The sequence below is a fragment of the Kogia breviceps genome, chromosome 3 (genome assembly GCF_026419965.1).
Source record: "Kogia breviceps isolate mKogBre1 chromosome 3, mKogBre1 haplotype 1, whole genome shotgun sequence".
NCBI lineage: Eukaryota > Metazoa > Chordata > Mammalia > Artiodactyla > Physeteridae > Kogia > Kogia breviceps.
In genome coordinates, this window is record NC_081312.1 from 12,882,021 (window position 1) to 12,903,051 (window position 21,031).

Here is a 21,031-nt window from a genome sequence, read left to right on the forward strand (position 1 = left end):
GGATAAAGAAGATGTGGCACATATATACAATGGAATATTACTCAGCCATAAAAAGAAATGAAACTGAGTTATTTGTAATGAGGTGGATAGACCTGGAGTCTGTCATACAGAGTGAAGTAAGTCAGAAGGAGAAAAACAAATACTGTATGCTAACACATATATATGGACTCTAAGGAAAAAAAATGTCATGAAGAGATTAGTGGTAGGACGGGAATAAAACACAGACCTACTAGAGCATGGACTTGAGGATATGGGGCGGGGGAAGGGTAAGCTGTGACGAAGTGAGAGAGTGGCAGGGACATATATACACTACCAAATATGTAAATTAGATAGCTAGTGGGAAGCAGCCGCATAGCACAGGGAGATCAGCTCTGTGCTTTGTGACCACCTAGAGGGGTGGGATAGGGAGGGTGGGAGGGAGGGTGACGCAAGAGGGAAGAGATATGGGAACATATGTATATGTATAACTGATTCACTTTGTTGTAAAGGAAAAACTAACACACTATTGTAAAACAGTTATACTCCAATAAAGATGTTTAAAAAAAAAATGGGCAAAGGACCTGAACAGACATTTTTCCAAAGACGATATATGAATGGCCAACAGGTGCGTGAAAAGATGGTCAGCATCATTATAATCATTAAGGAAATGCAAATCAAAAACCCTAGAGATCACTTCACACCTGTTAGAATGGCTAGATTCAGAAAGACAAGAGTTGACAAATGTTGGCAAAGATGTGAAGAAAAGGACCCCTGTGGATGGTTAGTGGGACTGTAAACTGGTACAGCTGCTATTGAAAACAGTACGGAGGTTCCTTAAAAAATTATATATAGATTTACCATACGATCCAGCAATCCCACCTCGGGGTATATACCCAAAAGAACTGAAAGCAGGGTCTTGAAGTGATACTTGTACACCCACGTTCACAGGAACATTATTCACAATAGCTAAAACATGGAAGCAACCCAAGTGTCCATCCACTGATGAATGGATAAGCAAAATTCAATATATACATACAATAGAATATTATTCAGCTTTAAAAAGGAAGGAAATTCTGCAATATGCTAGAACATGGTTGAATCTTGAGGACATTATGCTAAGTGAAATAAACCAGTCATAAAGAGACAAATACTGTATGATTCCACTTAGAGTAGTCAAAATAATAAAGACAGAAAATAGAATTAGGTTTGCCAGGGGCTAGAGGGAGGGAGAATGGAAAATTATAGGTATAGAGTCAGATTTACAAGATGAAGAGAGCTACGGGGGTGGATGGTGGTGAGGACTGCAAAACAAAGTGAATGTATTTAATAAAATTAAATTGTACTGAACTGTATGTACACTTGAAAATGGTTAAGATGGTAAATTTTATGTTATGTGTATTTTAACACAAAAATTTAATTATGAAATTAACATATGCTCATCATAACAAAAAGTAATTACAGGCATTAACAAATACCTAGTCTCCCCCCTCCTCAAAGTTGTACAAATTATTTAAGCTCTTATCAAATTACAGAGATGCCATTAGCTTACATTGCTGAGCCAGCATTTTCTGAGAAGGGGAGAAAACTCCTTTAGCAGAATGAAGAATATAATTAAAATACTACTTCTGTCTAAGAAGCAATGTATAAAGCAAAGAAATTATTTTTCATGCAGAAATGAACAAGAAAAAAATTTGTCTCAGACACATGGAGTGAAAGCCAAGGTCTGGAGGGACAGGCAGGGGATAGAGGGCTACTGCTTAGTGTTTAGTAGATGGTTTGTGTGTTTGCTTCCTGAAGCTTATGCCCCAACCTGATGGAGACATAGGGGAAACAACTCTTATTAAAGTAGTGGTAGAAGGGGGCAAAAGATGAGACGACAGTGAGGAAGATACCTTTATGGACCCTTTTACATGCATCACCTGAACTTCAAAATTACTCTGTAATGTCATACAGGGAAAATGTTCTTATTCTGATTTTATGGAGTAAGAGGATTTCTAGGAAGTGCCTCGTCCAGGTCATCCAGCCCTTTGAAGTCTTCCACCCCTGCAACCTGGGCACCATAGAGTTTACCTGACACCCTGCCTCATGTAGGAACAATGATGCTGAGCCAGCTCCTTCTGAATGGGGTGAGATGGGGTTGAGTCAATGAACTGCTGATGCATCAATGATAATGAATCAACACAGCAGCTAAATGACCCCAAACCAGAAATTCCTGACGTGTTTGTGGCGCAGGGACTGTCAGTATCCCCTGGACAAATTCTCTCCCCAGGAAGGGAAATGTCTTACCACAAATGTCAGGAAGCATTTGTCCAATGTATTTCTCAGTGTGAAAGATTACGCTTATCAAATAACTTTAAAGATCGCCTCCTTGTCTTTCCAGAAGAGTTGGGGTCAATGTGAAAAAAATTTTGCGTGCACAGAACGGGGCCTCCTAAACAGAGATGGGCATAGATACACATTTTACCTATTTTCCAACTGATTTTACAATATAGGCAATTAAGCAATCAAGGAATTAATGAATTTCTGGTGCATAAGAAAACCACATAAGCTCGAAATTTTAGTTCTTCTGCAGTCTCCCGCTTTCTTTTCTGCCACCCTGACTTCCACACTTCTCTTTAGGGACCCCCTTGCCGACTTGGCTACTGGGGCCACAATCTCACCCCCTCTCACCAGCTCAACAAGGTACTGCAGAACTCGGCTGCAATACCACACTTCACCGGTAGATGTCGCGGCCCCAACACTTGACAGAGTCAAGGTTCACATTACTGACAAGCAAACCAGCAGCCATTTAGCGCCTACTGTATACTCGCCGACAATTATGCTAGGCACTTTCAGGTCAATACCGCACCGGTGGGCTCATGTGGGAAACGCGTGAGGATTCTATTAGTTAAATCGTATAAAGTGTTTTGCACAATGACTGAATCGTAGTGTGAAATTATTACCGGCCCAAGGTGGGGTGGCAGAGACCACCCGGGGTCCACTGCATATGTCTCAGCAGCGAGGTCTGCGTCTGGGCCCAGGGCTTGCTTTCCATCCATTTGGGGCACTTGTCCTTTTTCCTGTCGCCTACCCGCAAGCTGCTGGTACGTCCTCCAAGTTGGGATCCGGAATTTGGCTCCCCTCCGGCAAAGTGGCGGTGGTGTTGGTGGGTGGAGGAAGGGGTGTCACAGTTGGGGCGGGTCCAGGTCGGGGCTGCCCCATCACCGCTTTCCTGCGGGCAACCTGGGAGGTGGCACGGTGGGGCGCAAGAAGTCGCGCTCCTAAGGTCCAAACTCAACACAAACTTTCCTCCTTTGACTTCCGGGCCTGCGCCCTACCTGCCCGCGGGACCGACCCCGGCACCTGAGGCACGCGGGGTTGGCCCACCCGCCACGGAGCCGGGCGGGGCCTCGGCTGCACCTGGGAGGCTGCACTTGCCTGGGGCCGTCAGTCTCGCGCTGGTGGGCTCCGCTGGACCCCCAGCGTGCGGCGTACCCGGGTCGACTTCGGCGGGCAGGGCGCCCCGGTCGCCCGCCTCCCGGGGGAAGCACAGGCCGGGACCCACGCTCCAGCGCTCCGGCCCGCACTTGGCGCTGGGGCCCTGTGGCCGACGCACACGCGCAGAGAGGAGCCAAGTGCTCGGGCCCCAAGCGCACGGAGGGTGCGCTCTGCGTAGGCGCGCGGCGGCCGCCCCAGGTGCAGGCAGTCGGGACGCCCCCTCCCCCTACGCACGTGCGGGCCGCCGCCCCCTCCGGGCGACCCGCGCAGCCGCGCCCGCGCTCGGGCGCCTGGCCCCGGCACCACGAGGCGGCGCGCCAACCGCCCAGGGCCGCCGAGGGGCGGGGCCGCTGCCCGCATTGTTCCTCCCCGAGCGGCGGGCCCTCCCCTTCCCCCAGTCCCGGGCGGGGCGCGGGGCCGCCGAAGCCGCGGAACGTGGGCTCGCGCCCCGCCTTTGTCTCCCGGGCGCGAGCCGCCGCAGCCCCGCGCCCGCCGCTAGCTGCCAGAGCCGCTTTGTGCCGCGGCGCGGGGGACGCGGGGCGCGGAGCCGGCGGGCACAGCCTCAGCATGGACGTGACCGTCTCGGAGCTCATGGAGCTCTTCCTGCAGAGCCCACTGGTGACCTGGGTGAGTGTGCCCGGCCCCTCGCCCCATTGTTGGGGCACTAGCCCCTCTTCCGCCCGCCTGCAGTCGCAGCCGACCCGACCCGGCCGGGGCCCCGGAAAGCTCCTGGACGCAGAGGATTCATCAAGTGCCCCCGGCCGGTCATCAAGTGTCCCGGAGTCCGGGGGTATTTCCAACTCTGGAGCGGGCGCGTCCGGTGCTGGACCCCGCCGCGCTCTCGGCCCGGCTGGGGGCTGAGCGGGTACACCTGTTCCCACCGGGGCGTTGCGACAGGCTTCCGGTGGTCACCCTGGCCCCCCCATGGCTTTGACCATGCGAGAAAAGGACCCATTCCCCAAAATATCCTCGTGTAGTTTCTGAACCCCTGAGACCGGCGGGTGGATGGCGGTGGGGATTTAGGGGGTTCCCAGTGAGAAAGTGTACAGGCTGCGCTGGGCGCACTGATTTCCAATGGATTTGAGACGTGAGAAATTTATTGAAAAGTCCCTTTTATTATTTTTTTTCCGCTCTGACACGCCGGAGAAAAGTGGCGAGGAAGTTTTCTTTCTGCTGTCTCGCGTCTGTTGCCTGGCGCGGGGAGGGGAGCGAGGCCATGGAGAAGGGTGCTGTTGAAGGGTGGGTGGTCTTGGGTGACCCCCCCCTCCTGCCCACAGGGTCTCTGCCCGCCTGAAGAGCTTTAGACTGTGCGCGTGGAGGTGACTTTTCCTGACTTTCTCTCCGCTTTCCCTCCCCGCAGGTGAAAACTTTTGGCCCCTTCGGAAGCGGCAACCAGGACAACCTGACAATGTACATGGATTTAGCGGACGGCATCTTTTTGAACCAAATCATGTTGCAAATGTAAGTTATATTCGGGGAGGAAGGAAGGAGGGAATGATGCCTCAGCAAGTAGAAATTTAAGGTTGTAGAAATGGAATGTGAAGTTGCAGTGGAGGGTTCTTTGCACGTCGGGCCACTGGTATCTCAGCATTAACGTGTCTTTTCGTCGTTTGTGGGGTATGGAGTGTTGGCAGCTTGTTTGATGAAAGGAATTTGAAATTGAGTGACTGTCATCCACATGGTGTAGATAGTGCAATTGACTTCGAACTCAGGGACTTCATTGTTGTTTGAGTAATGACACGAAAAAGACCCTTTCTTTTGGGGGGCAAGGAACTGTAACGGAGAGTGTCTGGTTACAGGAAGTGTCGGGTGGGACCGGAGCATCCGTGAGTGACTATAAAGTTTCATTCGAGGTCAGGACGCCTGTGTTTCTGAGCTCCCCTTCATCTTCCATTTTCAGTTGCCCCAGAGCAAGTACAGTTGGTTAAGTCCCTTCTCAGGAACTGGATTTAAAGTCACTCTGTTGGAAGAGGCGCAGGGAGCCAGAATACTGTGGTATTGTTTGTCTTGAAGCTTGAGGCTTAAACAGGGTCTTGGTGGAAGTTACACTTGCTAGCATGTTGGTCTGACCACATCCTTTCCTGTTGCTGAATTCTGCAGAGCCTGTCTGATTGACAGCCTGCCACATGTAGGTGTTGGCTCCTGCCGCTGCATTCTGTTTTTAACTCAGGAACTACAGGGAACATATTGGCACTCAGTGTCAGTATGATTCACAGGCACTTGAAGCAAAATAAAACATGCTGATGTTCTCTGTGGATCAGGCCCTTACGCTCACCTACTCACCTGCAACTAAGCAAGTTGTCATACTGGAGCATGAACACGTTAGCTGATGAGAATCAGCTTCGTTTTCGGCCCGCGTGGAAGGAGGAACAGTCAGCTTTGGTATATTCAGAAAGTGGTTTAAATACATCTACCTACAAAGATCTATTTTAAAAAATTTCCCGAGAACATCGCTTCTTTGGTTTAAGAAGTTACCTGATGTCGTGCTCCGGGAGAGACATCTCAGTCTTAACGGTTTTTTTTAAGGCACTACCACTGTTACCAGTCTTGAGTTTGATTAGATTCTAAAGAGACAAATGTGTTGTCAGCTTTGGCAGCACGTCTCAGAGAACATTGATGAGAAGGAGTTTTCCTCAGGTTGTCTTGTGGCATATTCAAGTTCTGGCAACTCTTCCCCCATCATCCTGTTAGACCCCGAAAATTGCTGGATTCCATGGGTACAGCAACCAGTGAAACTTAGAGCTGTCCTGTTTAATTAAAAAAAAGCCAGCAGTATCCCCCAGCCTTTTCATTCAGCTTTTACACCCAGGCAAGGGGAGAACAAAAGCCCTGGGACTGTTTCTCTTTCTTCCCTGACCTTTGGAATTCCTGAAGCGTTTACCACTTGCTTGTAAATCAGGAAAGCCTGTTGGACCATTCCTTTGAGAAATGCCAGCTCATCACTTGTTCACACCCGGCTCGCCTCGCGGCTGGGGCTTCTTCCTTCCCCTTGACAGTTTTAACGTTATTTTCTCTACCGTGCTTCACCAAGGTAATAGTGCTGGAAGTGGGAACTGATATGTTTGCAGCTCTTCAGGCCTCAAGCAGTGCTTCTGGGTCCTCTGGCCAGGGTTGGACACTGAGGAGGGGACAGTGGGGAAGATGGGTGGCTTTCCAGAAGGAGGAAATGAAGGAGGGAGAGGCACGAGCAGCGCGCAGATTGCTGACCGAGTGATCGGAATGACGCTGCTCCAGGTGATAGAAATCAGAGCATTGTTTGCTCTTGAAAGTGGGCAAGGATTGACTGGAAAGGGGGCACAAGTGAACTTCTGAGGGTGGTAGAAATGTTCCACCCTCAATATACTCCAGTATATTGACTGGAGTATATTTCGTCCTTCAAAACTCATCAAGGTGTAGCTTAAGATACATGCATTTCACCCTAAATGTAAAAGTTACCTCGAGGGGACTTCCTGGGTGGTCCAGTGGTTCAGACTCTGTGGTTCTAATGTAGGGGGTGCGGATTCGATCCCTGGTCGGGGAACTAAGATCCCACGTAAAAAATTACTTCAAAAAAAACCCACAAAAACGAATTTCAACCCTAGTGTTGAAAGCCTAGATAGCCAGCTTGGGTTCAAACCCTAGGTCTCTCTCAGGCGTGCTTTGTGACGCTGGGCGCATCACTCAACCTCTCTGTTTCCTCACCTGTAAAGTGGGAAGGAAAGTACCTTCCTTAAGAGATGGTTGTGAGGATTAAATGATGTTAGTAAGTAGCATAGTGCCTGCCACTTAATAGGTATTGGCGTTGGTGATGTAGTTATGTATCCACCTTCTTAATCCACAAAGGATTTGGGGCACCCCCTAAGAGTTCCTTTTTTTTTTTTTTTTTTTTTTTCCCCTTTTCTGTCTACCTTTCTCCTAGATTACTGCATACTTCTTAGCCTTAGCTCTCTCCCAGCAAGATCTAGGGCAAAACTGGACCCTGGGACCCATATCCTAGCCCCACGTCTAACACTACTTAAGCCAAACCTGTTTCCACTTCTCCCAAGTGGAGACATGTTGGGCTAACTAGCAGGTAAGTGATAAGGCTGTTCTGCCTTATCTCCCATGCTAGTAGCCCCAACTGTGTTCAGTTCGCCTATTTTGATAAATTCTCTCCAAGTTGGTAGGACCTGAGAAAATTGCAGAGAGCAGCGTGCTAACCTGTTGCTGGAGTTCAGATAAGAGATGTGTTACCTGACACTTCAGAGCCATATGGAGGCTGGCTGGGGGTCACGTGACTGCACCTGGGCATTGTCTCTGGCAACTGAAGAAGGCTGCGGTAGTAGTCTCTGGGCCCTGGCCTCCTAGTGACATCAGTGCCTGGAAGCTGGAAAGCCCTGTGGGCTCAGCTTTCAGGGGAGGCCCAGGTCTAGGAGAATTCCTGAATGAAAGTGAGGCATTGAGTGGTGTGGATGGAGATGCTTGGGAAAACTTGCTGAATAGCTCCTCTGTAAATGCAGTTTCTCTGGGTACCTACTGGTAGTCAAGGGAAAAACTAGGTATCTGATTCATTTTGGACACATTTTTCATGGTCTTATAGGAAAATTAAGAGCTTTGACTCTAGAATCAGGCAGACAAGTTCAAATCCTCTCTCTGCCACTTACTAGTGCTCTTATCTTGGGCAAGTTACTTAAACTCTCTAAGCCTCAATCTCCTGATTTGTAATAAGGGGGATGGTATTTTATGGATTTGGGGAGGATTAAATAAGATTATGCATTATGCACGTATAGGAAATGCCCAACACATGTCAGTCATCATTATTGTTAGCGTGAAGCCCAGAGCTGGGTTTGCGTGTGTGTGCCCACGTGCGTGTGATGGTGTACATCTGTGCACGTGAGAGTGGACACCTGAATTGACTCAATGGCTGTTGAGTTCAGCTGAGAACTTCGGACTGGCTGGGGCTGAGAGTTTGTGCCTGGGCAAGGCCTGCATTAAATACGACACTGTTTGCTTTGTTCAGACTCCTTTCTAACCCCTGGTACTAGCTGCAAAATTACGGATAATATATTCGTTAATCAGAAGTTGGAAATAGCCTCAGACCAATGCGAGAGTTTCTTAGGCTTCTCGAAAGCATTTGAATGATAATTTTTTCCCTTAGTGTGCCGGAAGAGGAGTTATGTTCCCATTTTACAGATGTAAAAGCTGAGGGTAAAGGGGCAGATACTGATTAGTTGAATGAGTTTGTGTTGGTGCTAGAGAGTTGGAGCAAAAAAGATTTTTACGCATGAACTTGAGTGATATTCTTTCATGGCTGCAGCATATGACACTCTTCATGGGGCCTTTGAGTCTGTAAAAAATTACACAAAAAAATTCACGTTTGTTGGAGGGAGGTGGGAACATACAGATGAGCAAAACAAACATTGCCTATAATTTTACCATGTTGAGGTAGCAGAATTAATATTTTGGTGTTTCCCAGATGTTGTCTATGGTATATACGTATACTATATGTTCCTAATGTACTCTTATACAAATTTGGGCTCAGGCTACTGTTTGACACCTTTTTTTATTAACCTATGATAGATTATCAACATCTCCATCATCTGTATCAAACGTAGTTTCTCCATTCAGGGGTTTTTTTTTTTTTTTTTTTTGGATTCAGTTTTAAATTTAGGAAGCCTTTGGAATATGATGAAAAGTTGGGGGCTGGCCTTTTCACAAAGGAGGGAGGCAAGGTTGCTATAAATCTAAATTACAGTTCTCTTTAAAATTTTAGGGAGAATTGATTTCTTTTTTTCAAGTTAGAAGTTTTTATCAGAAGGAAGCCCCGGGGACCCACACTTTGGACTTGTATCTCTCCAAGTTCAGACAAGCTACCAGATGCTTTGTTGCACCCTTGTCTCTCTCCTGTGCTCTGACATCCTGATGTGGGGCTGTGTGGCTTTGCTTTCTAGGGCTGTCATACAAAGAAGATCCTTATTCTTAACGATGGCTTTCAGGGAAACAGTCTTGCAGTGGTTCTATGATATCCTCTTCCTGGGATCAAGAACCAGGTAGCACGTGTGCCATTGCGGACCTGGCCTCCCTAGAATGATAACCTTTTAGTGCTGGAAGGATCCTGTGGTCATCTTGCAGATGAGCACAGGGGGGCCCAGAGAACTTGGGCCAGTCCTGGCCCCATTTCCAAACCAGAATCAGTAGCTCCTAACCCACTTCCTGCTGAGGGACAGGTCGGGGTTACACAGTGCTGGGCAGAGGGGATAGGCCTTCTTTCACCATAATTGACTTTTGTTTCAATTTGTTTCCTAATCTGTCTTTACCCTGAGAGCCTGAGTTAAAGGAGAGAGTGCTAATGATCATGATAATTAGTCTAATTATTCATATAGAAGCCCTTTCCTGACCCCCGTCACCTGACAGCCTCCCAGGCCCGGACCCTGGATCCTGGGTGTGTGTCGTGCCATTGCCCGTGCGGTGAATGTCCACATGTTTGCCAAGGTCCTCCAGCTTCTGGCACTCCTCAGGGAGTCCCTGTCCAACTTAATGAAAGCTGGGACTACAATAAAAACAAAACAGAAAAAGCCCTGCGTGTTCTCCAAGTTCTGCTATTTTAGGAAACACGTTTGTTACTTTGTGAAATTGCTTCTCATCTCTTAAGGTGTCTATAGTAAAGGGAAGAGAACTGCACCCTTAAGATAAATTACTTTGTCGTGCTAGGTGCACTTCTGTAGCTAAAATGCCTTTGTGGTTTACATTCTGAACGCCTCTTCTGCTGCTAAATTAATTTCCACTGAACGGTTAACCTTTATTTTCTCAGTAATGAATGGCTCCAGGAGAAACATGTAACATGTAAATGGCTTGGCCAGATTCTAGTACTGTGTGGGGACAATAAGAAACGTTGTCCCAGGACAGTTGAAAAGAGGTCCTCTGGTTGTCCCAAGGAGCCCATGTGCCTGTTTTAGGAGATACAGGATGATTGAATAAAGTCCATGGCTGATTATTGCATGTGATTCATAAAGGGGTTTGCATATACACAATGCAGTGTAGGGACTCATAGTGTGTATATCAATTATTTACTTAATGGTTGAATTTTAAACAGCTTGTGTTATTAAGAAATTGTGCTTATAGTGGCATTTGAAATAATTTCTATTTTTAGATTTTTTCCCTGTTTGTCAACTTTGTATAAATTATTGGCTTTGAATGAGCTGAATGGCATTGAAATAGATTTGCTTAACTCCCCAAATTCCCCTTCTTGTGCTGTCATCATCATCATCGAGGGGCCCAAGTACCGAGGAAGGAGGAAGAGGCCTGTCTCTCCTCCATCACAGCAGCCCCTGGGAGGCTCAGCACCCTTAACACAGGGCTCGGATGACAGAAGAAACTGTGAAGACAGCCCTCATTTGAATGAGACATCCTTTGTGGTGCCTTGGGACTGTCGAATGGCAGGGAGGGCTATGTTAGGAAAAGCTGTGTGGGGTACATGGGGAAAAGGAAGAGAAATCCGTTCCATTGAGTCTGTTCTCTTCAAATAGGAAATATTTTTGACACTTGAGAATTTTGGAGAAATGTCCTGTATGTAGATGAGTGAAATTATAAATCACTTGATTCAGATTTCTAGTTTCATCACAAGCAGACCTGGCTTTTGCCTGAGACTGGAAAATAAATGACCCTTTGGGGGTTTCCCACATGAATTATTTGTGTCTCCACGTTTCTCGTAGGGTGTGTTGTACACCACATAGTATCGCATACTCGTGGGTTTTTTTAGATAGAATTGTGCCCCTGGAATGTAAATCACAGGCAAGAGCAATTCGGTGACATAGGCAGACCGGTTTGAAGTGGAACGTTAACGATTTTACTGGTTTATGAAGTCAGAAAGTGTACTATTTACCCCTTCTCCATCTTTCTTGATATTTCTCGTATTTTGCTTTGGTCAGCTTTGAATCCTTTTTAATCTTGAAATATATTTGGGGGTAGGTTATTGATGTTTACACAGTGCAACTTTGGGGTCTGCACTGGCACTTGGTTGTTCATGGGTGCTCTGGGGCCAGAAATAACATTGCTTAAGGGCCGGTGGGGGGCTAGGTGCTTGGAGGGGGACAGGAGGTGATGTGGCTCCCCGGAGGTGCACAGCTTGGCAGTGGCAGTATTAGGACTTGACTTGAGCCACACTGTCACAGCTGCGTAGTAACCTAGGCTTGGAGAGGACCGAATGCTCAGTAGCGGCTGGGGTAGGATGGCGTGTGACAAATGCTGGGAAGATGCAATTTTCCATTCTCGTTTTTCTTCCCCTAGAGATCCCAGGCCAACAAATCAACGCATCAACAAACACGTCAACAATGATGTGAACCTTCGCATTCAGAACTTGACCATCTTGGTGAGAAACATTAAGACCTACTACCAGGTAAGGCGGGCGCCCCCGCGCCGCCCTCCCCGGGTTCTGTGCGTCCGGCAATACCGTCCTTTGAACGGTTTCCCCACAGGAAGCCGAGAGGAAATGGTGGTCAGGCATCTGCTTGTTGAAACTTGGTGTGTTTGCACGTGCATCCCTTTTTCTGGCATTGCGAGAAGGGTCAGAGGTGGGATTGCTTGACTTTGTCCAGGGAATGTTCTTTGAGCCGTGTGCAAAGCATCGCGCCTGGTGCTGTGAGGGCCCCAGAGACGAGCCTTGGTTCGCAGCCACGGCCCCAGCACACAGGCGAGTGGGGACTGGCTGGCACGGGCTCCGGGAGGGGCAACCCGACACGGTTATCACCCACGGCTCCGTGAGTCTGTACAGGAGTGATTCAAAGGGTTGAGGGAGAGAAGGCACCACAGGAGGGTTATGTTCAGGCCAAGTATATAATCAGTGAGCGCCCAGCTGGCAGACAGGAGGAGCACTGGGTTCACAGTGTGGGGTGTCTGCTTGTGAAATGCTCCCCATATCTCATTAGCAGGTAGTCGGTGGGTCAGACAAGAGGACCCGAAGGGGGAAGGGCTGTGAAAATCCCCATCGCAGCCTCGGGAAGGTTGGGTGAGGATCTTTGATGATGTTCATGATCTTTAGATGGCCGGCACTGATGGGACACAGATTTAAACTTTGCACCTCAGAGCCCTGATTGTCAAACTTAGCAGTGAAACTTTTTCCCCCATATGATTTTCTTGAGTCCCCAGGTGAAGCCCTAGCAACTCTGATTGACTTGAGGGCTGCGGGGACTCTAGCGCCCTCAGCTCAGCCCCTCTTTCTCCAGGGCATCTCTGTGGGTTCCCAGGACCCCGGGGAACACAGTTTGAGAATCACTGCTCAAGAACCAGTCCCTTCCAGATGCATACTGGGGTTTCACTGAGCCCTCTGCCTCTGAGACCTCCCCTAGCACCCAGCTTCCTGAGCTGTAACTTAGTCCTGGTTCTGGGGCCTGAGAGCAGCTTCAGAGTCATGAGGTCCCTGTCACCATGAGGAAGCCCTCCACCCAGCTGTGGCTTCCCTCTCTGCCCTCGTGCAGTGGTGCTGGTTCTGAGGTCGCTGGCCAGGCGGCCAGGTGGAGTTTGCACTGTGGCGTTAGGCTGGGTGCTGGGTCCAGTTCCTGCAGAGGGCAGTGGTTGCTGCTGGATTTGAAAAAAAGGAGGGAAAAGGAGGGAGTGGACAGTGTCTTGGGTTTTCTGAGATGATTATTTCCATTTTCCTCCCATTGGGGTCGGGGTACGTGAGAGGGGGCTTGGGGTGCTGGGACGTTTTGCCTGTGTGGCCAATTCAGCAAGCCCCTTGTGCTCATTCCACGGCCCGTTGGTGGCACAGCACTGTGGACACTCCGAGCAGCCTTTGGGAGGCTTAGCACTAGACCCGTGCTGAGGAGGGGTCCGGGGGTGAGGGGGAGCCCTGTGAGAACTGGATCTATAGGGGTGATGGGGGTTTGTTTCCTTGCTGTGGAGAGCCGCTGTCAGGGCTGGGCATGCTGTCAGCAGGTGGGTCTCAGCTAGTGCTTCCCTCATGACAGCCATAGTCAGGGGAAACAGGTGCTGCCAGTGAACCTGGGCCTGGGCGTGGAGGGGGCTGCCTGGTGGCCGTGGTGATTGTTTAGCAGCTGCTCGGGGCTTGATCTCTGGCTGCAGGCACCATTCATGGTAAGCAGTGCTTTCGATGCTGTGTGCTAAGTGCCAGGGGAAGCAGAGGGTGCTAACCGTTAGAGACAAGACCCCTAATTCTGGACAGGTGAGTCTCCTGCCCCAGGTGTGGCGGGGAGGTGGTAACCCTCCCTGCAAGCACTGGAGCGGAGGGTGAGGTTTCTGGCTCTGTACGCAGCATGGAACAGTCAGGTGCTTGCTGCAAGCTGTTTGGCCTTGGCAGGTGCTGCTCTCTGGGCTTGGCGGCCCAGTAGGACACACGCTGGTGGCACTCAGCAGCTCTGACAGTCCAGTCTGGGCCGGCCAAAGGGCTTGAGACCCTCTACTTGGAGGTAATGTGCCCCTCTTAGGGCATTGTGCCGAGTTCCAGAAGATGGGAGAGTCACAGGAAGGAAACGATCACTAGTCCATTCTCAGGGCCCAGAAAGACTTAACGGGTAGAAAAGAGGACCCTGCGTCTTGTTCTGTTTCTGTGCTGTTAGCTCTTTGAGGGCAGGGCTGGTGTGTGTTGGCAGCCTCAGCTCCAGCCTGGAGCAAATAGGCCATGAGCCATCCCTGACCCTCAGCCAGCCCTGCTCACTTGGAGGAAGCTGGCAGGACACTGCCCTTTGGGCTGACACAGCTTAGGTGTGGGCAGTGTTCTGTTGTGTAGTTTTTCCTTCCAACTTACGATAAAATAAAGTTCTGGTTATGTAAGTAATATGTGCTCTTAATAAACAGCTTAGAAAACAAACAAGTAGAAAGAAGAAAAGAACCACTCATAACCCCACCACCCAGAGACAATCACTATTAACATTTTTAGAACTTCCTTCCAGTTTTTGTCTGAAGAGTTTTTTGTTGTTGTTTTGTTTTTTGATTTTAACATCTTTATTGGAGTATAATTGCTTTACAATGGTGTGTTAGTTTCTGCTGTATAACAAAGTGAATCAGTTATACATAGACATATGTTCCCATATCCCCTCCCTCTTGCATCTCCCTCCCTCCCACCCTTCCTATCCCACCCCTCTAGGTGGTCACAAAGCACCGAGCTAACTTCCCTGTGCTATGCGACTGCTTCCCACTAGCTATCTATTTTGTTTCCGTTGGTAGTGTATATATGTCCATGCCACTCTTCTCATTTTGTCACAGCTTACCCTTCCCCCTCCCTGTGTCCTTAGGTCCATTCTCTACATCTGCATCTTTTTTTTTTTTTTTTTTTTTTTTTGTGGTACGCGGGCCTCTCACTGCTGTGGCCTCTCCCGCCACGGAGCACAGGCTCTGGACATGCAGGCTTAGTGGCCATGGCTCAGGGGCCCAGCCGCTCCGTGGCATGTGGGATCCTCCCGGACTGGGGCACGAACCCGCGTTCCCCTGCATCAGCAGGCGGATTCTCAACCACTGCACCACCAGGGAAGCCCTACATCTGCATCTTTATTCCTGTCCTGCCCCTAGGTTCTTCATGACCTTTTTTTTTTTTTTTTTTAGATTCCATATCTATGTGTTAGCCTACGGTATTTGTTTTTCTCTTTCTGACTGACTTCACTCTGTATGACAGACGCCTGAATAGTTTTTGTTTTACACCGTTGTGGTCGGGCCATGTATACAATTGCAGACCCTGCCTATTTTCCTTACCACCTGACAATTGTAGCATAAACATACAATAGCAATAATCGGTTACTATTGTAAAGGGACATTCGAGGAAGTTTTCCAAAAGAAGTACTGCCCAGCATCCCCTTGTGAGAGAGACCCTGCAGGAAGTAAGGGCTTGGGGTGAAGTGAGACAAACGTGGTTCCTACTCTGGCTGGGGTGGCTGGGGAGGGCGGGAGGTCACCCCTTCGGGAGGGGGACTTCCTCTTGCGATGGCTTTTCAGTAGACACACCAAGGTCATGGAGTCCAGCCCCGGGTCTTGTTTGCAAAGCAGTGGTTTGGCCGACCCCAGGCTGTCCCCTTCTTTTCGGAGGCACGTGGGGCGGGGACGGTCAGCAGGGACAGGGGCCTCTCAGGAATAACATGGGCTTCTTTCACAAGGCAGCTCAGGTTTTGCCCCTGAAAAGCTGTGGAGACAGAAGAGGTCCTTGACATTTTTCTGGGGCCGAGGACAGGCAGTGGGTGAGAGCCAGCCCGGCCAGGTTCAGTCTGACCACCAGGGTCTCGGGCCTCCCTCTGACCTGCCGCTCCGCCTGTTCTGGGGTTGGCGCCTGGAACCGGCATTTTCAGAGGTTCCCCAGCTGTTTGAGTCTTAACTTCCTTCCGACAGGATGGGGAATCAGCAGGCTAGAGATGGAGAGGTGGTTCTCAAAGTGTGGTCCCCACACCGGCGTCGGCGTCACCTGGGAACCTGTTAGAGATGCAGGCTGTCAGGCCCCTCCCCCAGACCTGCTGTGGAGGCCCGTAGTCTGCATCTTAACAGGCCCTCCGGGAGATTCTGATGCACATCCGTGGGAACTAGTGGGTTAGAGCATTTCTGGTGACGTCTGGGGGGGGGGGCACCTTCAGCCAGGTCTCCTGGGGCGGAGAGGGCTCGGTTCTCACCAGGTAACTCCTCTCCATCACATACGGTGGACACATCTCATCTGCCCCAGGACGGGAAGAGGAGAGGCTCTGAGGAGCGAGGCTGCAAAGACGAGAAGGTGACCAGAGTGAACAGGTGTCACTGAGGGAGCTGCTGGGAAAGGGGCAGAGGAAGCCAGAGTTGGACAGGACCGGCTCAGTCTGTGCATTTTAAGGAAGGAAAGGCTGATCAGGATGAGCATCCACAAATGGGACATCCGCGGAGAGGCCTGGAGGAAAGAAGGCGGGCCTGGACCAGAACTGCACGCTGCTTTGAGCCGCCCGGCTGCTTAGCGCCGAGCCCAGCATCTCATGAGGCTTGTTTTTTTTGTTTGTTTTTTTAAATTGGTCCTTCAATTCACTTCTTTTTTTTTTTTTAAGATTTATTTTTTGGGGGCTTCCCTGGTGGCGCAGTGGTTGAGAATCCGCCTGCTGATGCAGGGGTCATGGGTTCGAGCCCCGGTCCGGGAAGATCCCACGTGCCGCGGAGCGGCTGGGCCCGTGAGCCATGGCCGCTGAGCCTGTGCGTCCGGAGCCTGTGCTCCGCAACGGGAGAGGCCACGACAGTGAGAGGCCCGCGAAAAAAAAAAAAAAAAAAAAAAGATTTATTTTTATTTATTTATTTATTTTGGCTGTGCCGGATCTTCACTGGGGCGTGCGGACACTTTGTTGTGGCATGCATGTGGGATCTAGTTCCCCAACCAGGGATCGAACCCCGGCCCCCTGCATTGGGAGCGTGGAGTCTTACCCACTGGACCACCAGGGAAGTCCACATGAGGCTTGTTTTACTCATTCAACAGCCAAACTCTTTTCCATCTGAGTCCTTTTCAGTTAAAATTTGGATTTATAGAATGGTTCATTGTTTACATTCAGAGCCTTGAGTATGGACATTGAATGCGTGTTCATTTGATCGTGGAATCGGTAGGAGAATAAGGCTGGTGGTATACGTAGAAATCCCCGGTGCAGCAGATGGCCGATATATGTTTATCCTTGGGGGATTGCTCGTGGTGTCAACTGCTGTCCCCTGCCCTGGACACCTGTGATCTAGCTCCTTCTCACGGCACTTAGAGCCTAACTGTCATGTGAAGTTTCTGAGGTTTCTTTGGCTTTCTGCTGGTGGGAAGCACTTCACACAGCGGCCTGGACAAGTGCAGTGTGTGTTGGTGGAGATGTAAGTCTTCATTCTTGACTCACATGTGGATATCGATCCTGAAATTGGGACCCTCAGGTGCATGTAGGGACCCGCCTGCAGGACTGACTCTGAAATGGGAAATTGGCTGAGTTTCTCTGAGCATCTCCCCTCACTGGCCAAGCACTGGGACAGGCAGCCTTCCTTCTGTGGGCCTCCTGAGTTCTCATGTGTCCGAAAGAGGGTGAGCCCTTGTGGTTCTGAAATTCCTCAGTCGCATAATGGCCAGAGACCACCAAGATTTAGAGTTTCAGGTGACCTCAAGGAAGCTCTGTAGTTCTGTTATCACGAGTTCCTGGAACTTGGCTCTTCTGGTTTCTCACATTGTTGGAAGGCTAGAATGGACCCAGAATATTGTTCTTTATCTCAGAATAGTTTCTTCTCAGTAGAAGAAACAGTTCAGGGTTGCCCTGTCTTCTGTGATCTCTTTTTTCCGTCATTGCTTTGAAAAATTAAAAATGAAACAGTACAAATGGTTATAATGAACACCTGTGTATCTGCTCAAAATAAATATGAACACATGTGAATATTTTTCATATTTGCTTCCGGCCTCTCTTTCAAGAATCTTTTTTCTGATTGAAGTTCCCAGTGGGCCTCTACTGCATCCACTCATCCTTCCCTCCCTCCCTGGAGGGACCGCTGCGTATACATATTGTTTTATGTCATCTCTTCGGATAAAACCTCCATACCCTGCCTGTACCTCTTGTCCACTGAGCCTTGCTTTTGCTTTTGAGATCTGTCAGCTTTTCCGTGGCATTTGTATTAGATAACCATGGGCCGACTACTAAAAGTTAGAATTATCTTTAGGAATGTGCGCACTCAGTTTGAAAAAACGCAAGACTTGTCAAAAGTAAGAATGGAAGGAAATGTGTATTTGACATTGTTGGTGGGAACAAAGTAAACTGTCTCATTCGTGTAGTCTCAGCGTTTTTAGGTAAAGGGATGTCTCCTTAGGTGGGTGTGATGTGCTTTGCTTTGGTGGATAGAGACAGTGTTCAAGGGAAATTAGAGTCTGCTCAGGCCCTGTCTACAGGTACCAGTGGCTTTTGCTTTATAAGTAATACAGTGTATTGAATTTGTAGGGGAGAAATTACGTTGTCCACTCTTTAAAGGTTAAAGAGTAAGGCTGTGAGATGGGTATTCTTGTTGTAGCTTATATCTATGTTTTGAGGAAATTAAAAGTAATGTTTTTGATTATAATTTCTTTTTAACTTTTTTTTAACATCTTTATTGGAGTGTAATTGCTTTACAATGGTGTGTTAGTTTCTGCTTTGTAATAAAGTGAATTAGTTATACATATGTCCCCATATCTCTTCCCTCTTGCAACGATTATAATTTCTGATTGCAGATTGGGAAATATAAAGAAAATTAAATCTGCCCACTATCTCATCACCTAGGCATACCATTGTTAACATTTTGGTATTTATGCTTCCTGACTTTTTGTCTGTTACTACATATGTTTCAAGGTGTGGATTGTATGTAAATGGAGTGCATGGGGCGAGAGGTGGGGGGGGTGTCCTGGGAGAGTAAAACCTGCAAAACATAGAGACATAAAGCAGCCTGCAGGCTGTCACCTCTGAGTGGCTAGAGCTTGGGGCTTCTGTGAGGCGTGGTGACGATGAGGCTCGAAAGATACGGAGGTTCCGGAGGGTGGATGCCATGCTAATGAATTTGAACTTCATCCTGAAGGACTTGGGAGTCTTTATAGCATTTTTAAAGGAGAAAGTTTAAAACAGAAAACTCTTGACACCCGTATTGAGAATGGATTGGTGTCAGGAGAGAGTGGGGAGTCAGGGCAGGTCGTGGCGGCCTGGACCAAAGCAGGCTCAGAGGAGAGAGGGGTGTTGGCCACGCGGGGCCGTGGACGGCAGCTTGCTAGGTGCTCCGCCCAGAGCGAACATCTGGGGGAGGATAAAGTGCTTTCTCAGGCCCGGGAGAGCTGAGCCCTGCAGCAAGGTGCTTGCCCCCCTGCTTTAGGGCAGGGCCCCACGGGGTTGAGTGGTAGCGGCTCCAGGCCAGCCCGACAGGGGCTGGAGGGGGGCTGCAGCAGGGTGGCAGTTTTCAGGGCCGCTCGGATTCTCTTTCTCCACATTCAGCAGAAGGCGTTTAGTCCTGACCTGTGACCCTCCCTGTCTTGCTGGCCAAGGATGGAGGGAGCGGACAGGGCTTCGGGCACCTGGTTATGGGCCACTCAGTCCCACGCCTTTCCAGAGGCAGGTTTGTTTCTGCAAGATGTGAGACCAAGTGCCAGTTGGACTTGGTTTCTTTTTTTCTCTTTTCTGTTTTCGGAAGAAATGCTGTGGAGGCGTATTGAATAGTAAGCAGGAACTTTGGGACCCAGCTCTGTGCCCCAGTCAGAACGCGGAGAGGAGATAAGTGGGTGCCTGCTGTAAGCCACCCACTATGCTGGGCGCTTTCAGCCCTGTCACCGTGAGGGAGAAACTGCTGTCCCTATTTTACAGATTAGGAAAACGAGGCTCGTGGAGTAAGGTGCGGAAGCCCCAGGGAGCTGCAAGTTTTCTTGGTCATCGGCTGCTTGGGGAAACGTGTAAAAATGAAGCTTTCTGCAGTCATGTAGGGAGATGGCTTGCTGTGGGCAGACCAGCTGTTCTGTGAAGGTGGGCCAGGCCATTCAGGTTATCTGCACCAGTGTGGGATGGGTCCTGAGCCCGAAGCCTCGTCTGGTGGGCCAGGCTGGGAGTGCTGCTTCCCCAGGGTGTCCTGCTTGGGTTCCCCGTTGTTAACCAGATTTCACACCAGCCGGGAGCCCCAGAGGAAGGGGCTCGATTGCTTCAGGCGCCTCCTGAAACCATCACTTCCGGGGTTGGGCAGTGGGTGGGACGAAGGGAGCAGCTGGCCTCAGACTTCACCCTGCTGCACCCCCCAGAGCAGCAGGAAGCAGAGAATCGGGGCTAATTGCAGAGGGTGGGGAGGGCTGAAAGGTGGGTCTGATGTTATCAGCGGAGCCAGAATCTGACCAAGCCCGGAGACCCGGGGTGGGGGCGGGGGTAGGGGGGTGGGAGCTGGGGTGTGTGTGTGTGCGTGTGTGTGTGTGTGTGTGTGTGCGCGCGCGCGCGCACACGCACAGCTGTTGACAGAATCTTTCTGGTCTCTCTGGGCTCCTCCTCCTGGCCTTGAGTCCAGACCTTGAATTTGCTGGGGGTTTCCCTGCTCTCTCTGAGCGGCCAGGCTCTCCTTTGCCTTGAAGGAAAGGAAGCAGCTTTCACTTGGAGTCTTCCCTTTGCACCCGGGATGGCCTCTGAGCCCCCGTGGGCTGCCGTCTCGCTTTGGTCTGTTCTACACGGAGCTGAGCCCAAATGCGCAGTACATAGCCGGCCCGAAGACCTCCTCACGTTTACAGATCTGGACTTCCTCAGTGTTTCTGATACATGTTCTCTCGCCACGTGTTTACTTTTTTATCTTTTGCTCGACTGTTCTCTTAATCCATGGCCATTCGTTTAAAGTGTTAAGTTTTCGAGCCCAATTCCTTTTGTAACGAAAAGGAGGGAAATGGATTTCTCAAGTTTTTAAAAAGAAAAAGAGTCTCTCCCTTGCCTTGGGTTTTGGTGTTAAGTGCCAAGATCAACGTGTTTGATATTATAACTGGTTTGTGAGAGGGACTCATGGGAGAACTTGCCTGGGCAGGCTTTGCCCTCCATAAAGCCGGCTGCGTGGCTCGCATCCAGGGCTAATAACAGTTTCTCTTACTCAACTGTTCTTTGTGGAAAGGCAGTTTCTCTGCGACTTTGCTGTGGCATTCAGGGCCTTGGTCCTTTACGATATCACTTTAGTCTTATTTCTCTAG

General features: G+C 49.5%; 1 protein-coding gene across 5 annotated transcripts in view; it reads left to right on the forward strand.

The window, feature by feature from the left end:
* Nucleotides 1–3,912: 3,912 nt before the first annotated feature.
* The window catches only part of CCDC88C (coiled-coil domain containing 88C), a 124,838-nt gene continuing 107,719 nt past the window's right edge, over nucleotides 3,913–21,031 (forward strand). For all 5 annotated transcript variants that reach the window (XM_059059318.2, XM_067027891.1, XM_067027892.1 and 2 more), the window contains exons 1-3: nucleotides 3,913–4,083; nucleotides 4,817–4,917; nucleotides 11,701–11,809. In XM_059059318.2, coding sequence (XP_058915301.1) covers nucleotides 4,024–4,083; nucleotides 4,817–4,917; nucleotides 11,701–11,809 — 270 coding nt within the window. In that variant the 5' untranslated portion in view covers nucleotides 3,913–4,023. The remainder of the gene's footprint in view (nucleotides 4,084–4,816; nucleotides 4,918–11,700; nucleotides 11,810–21,031) is intronic.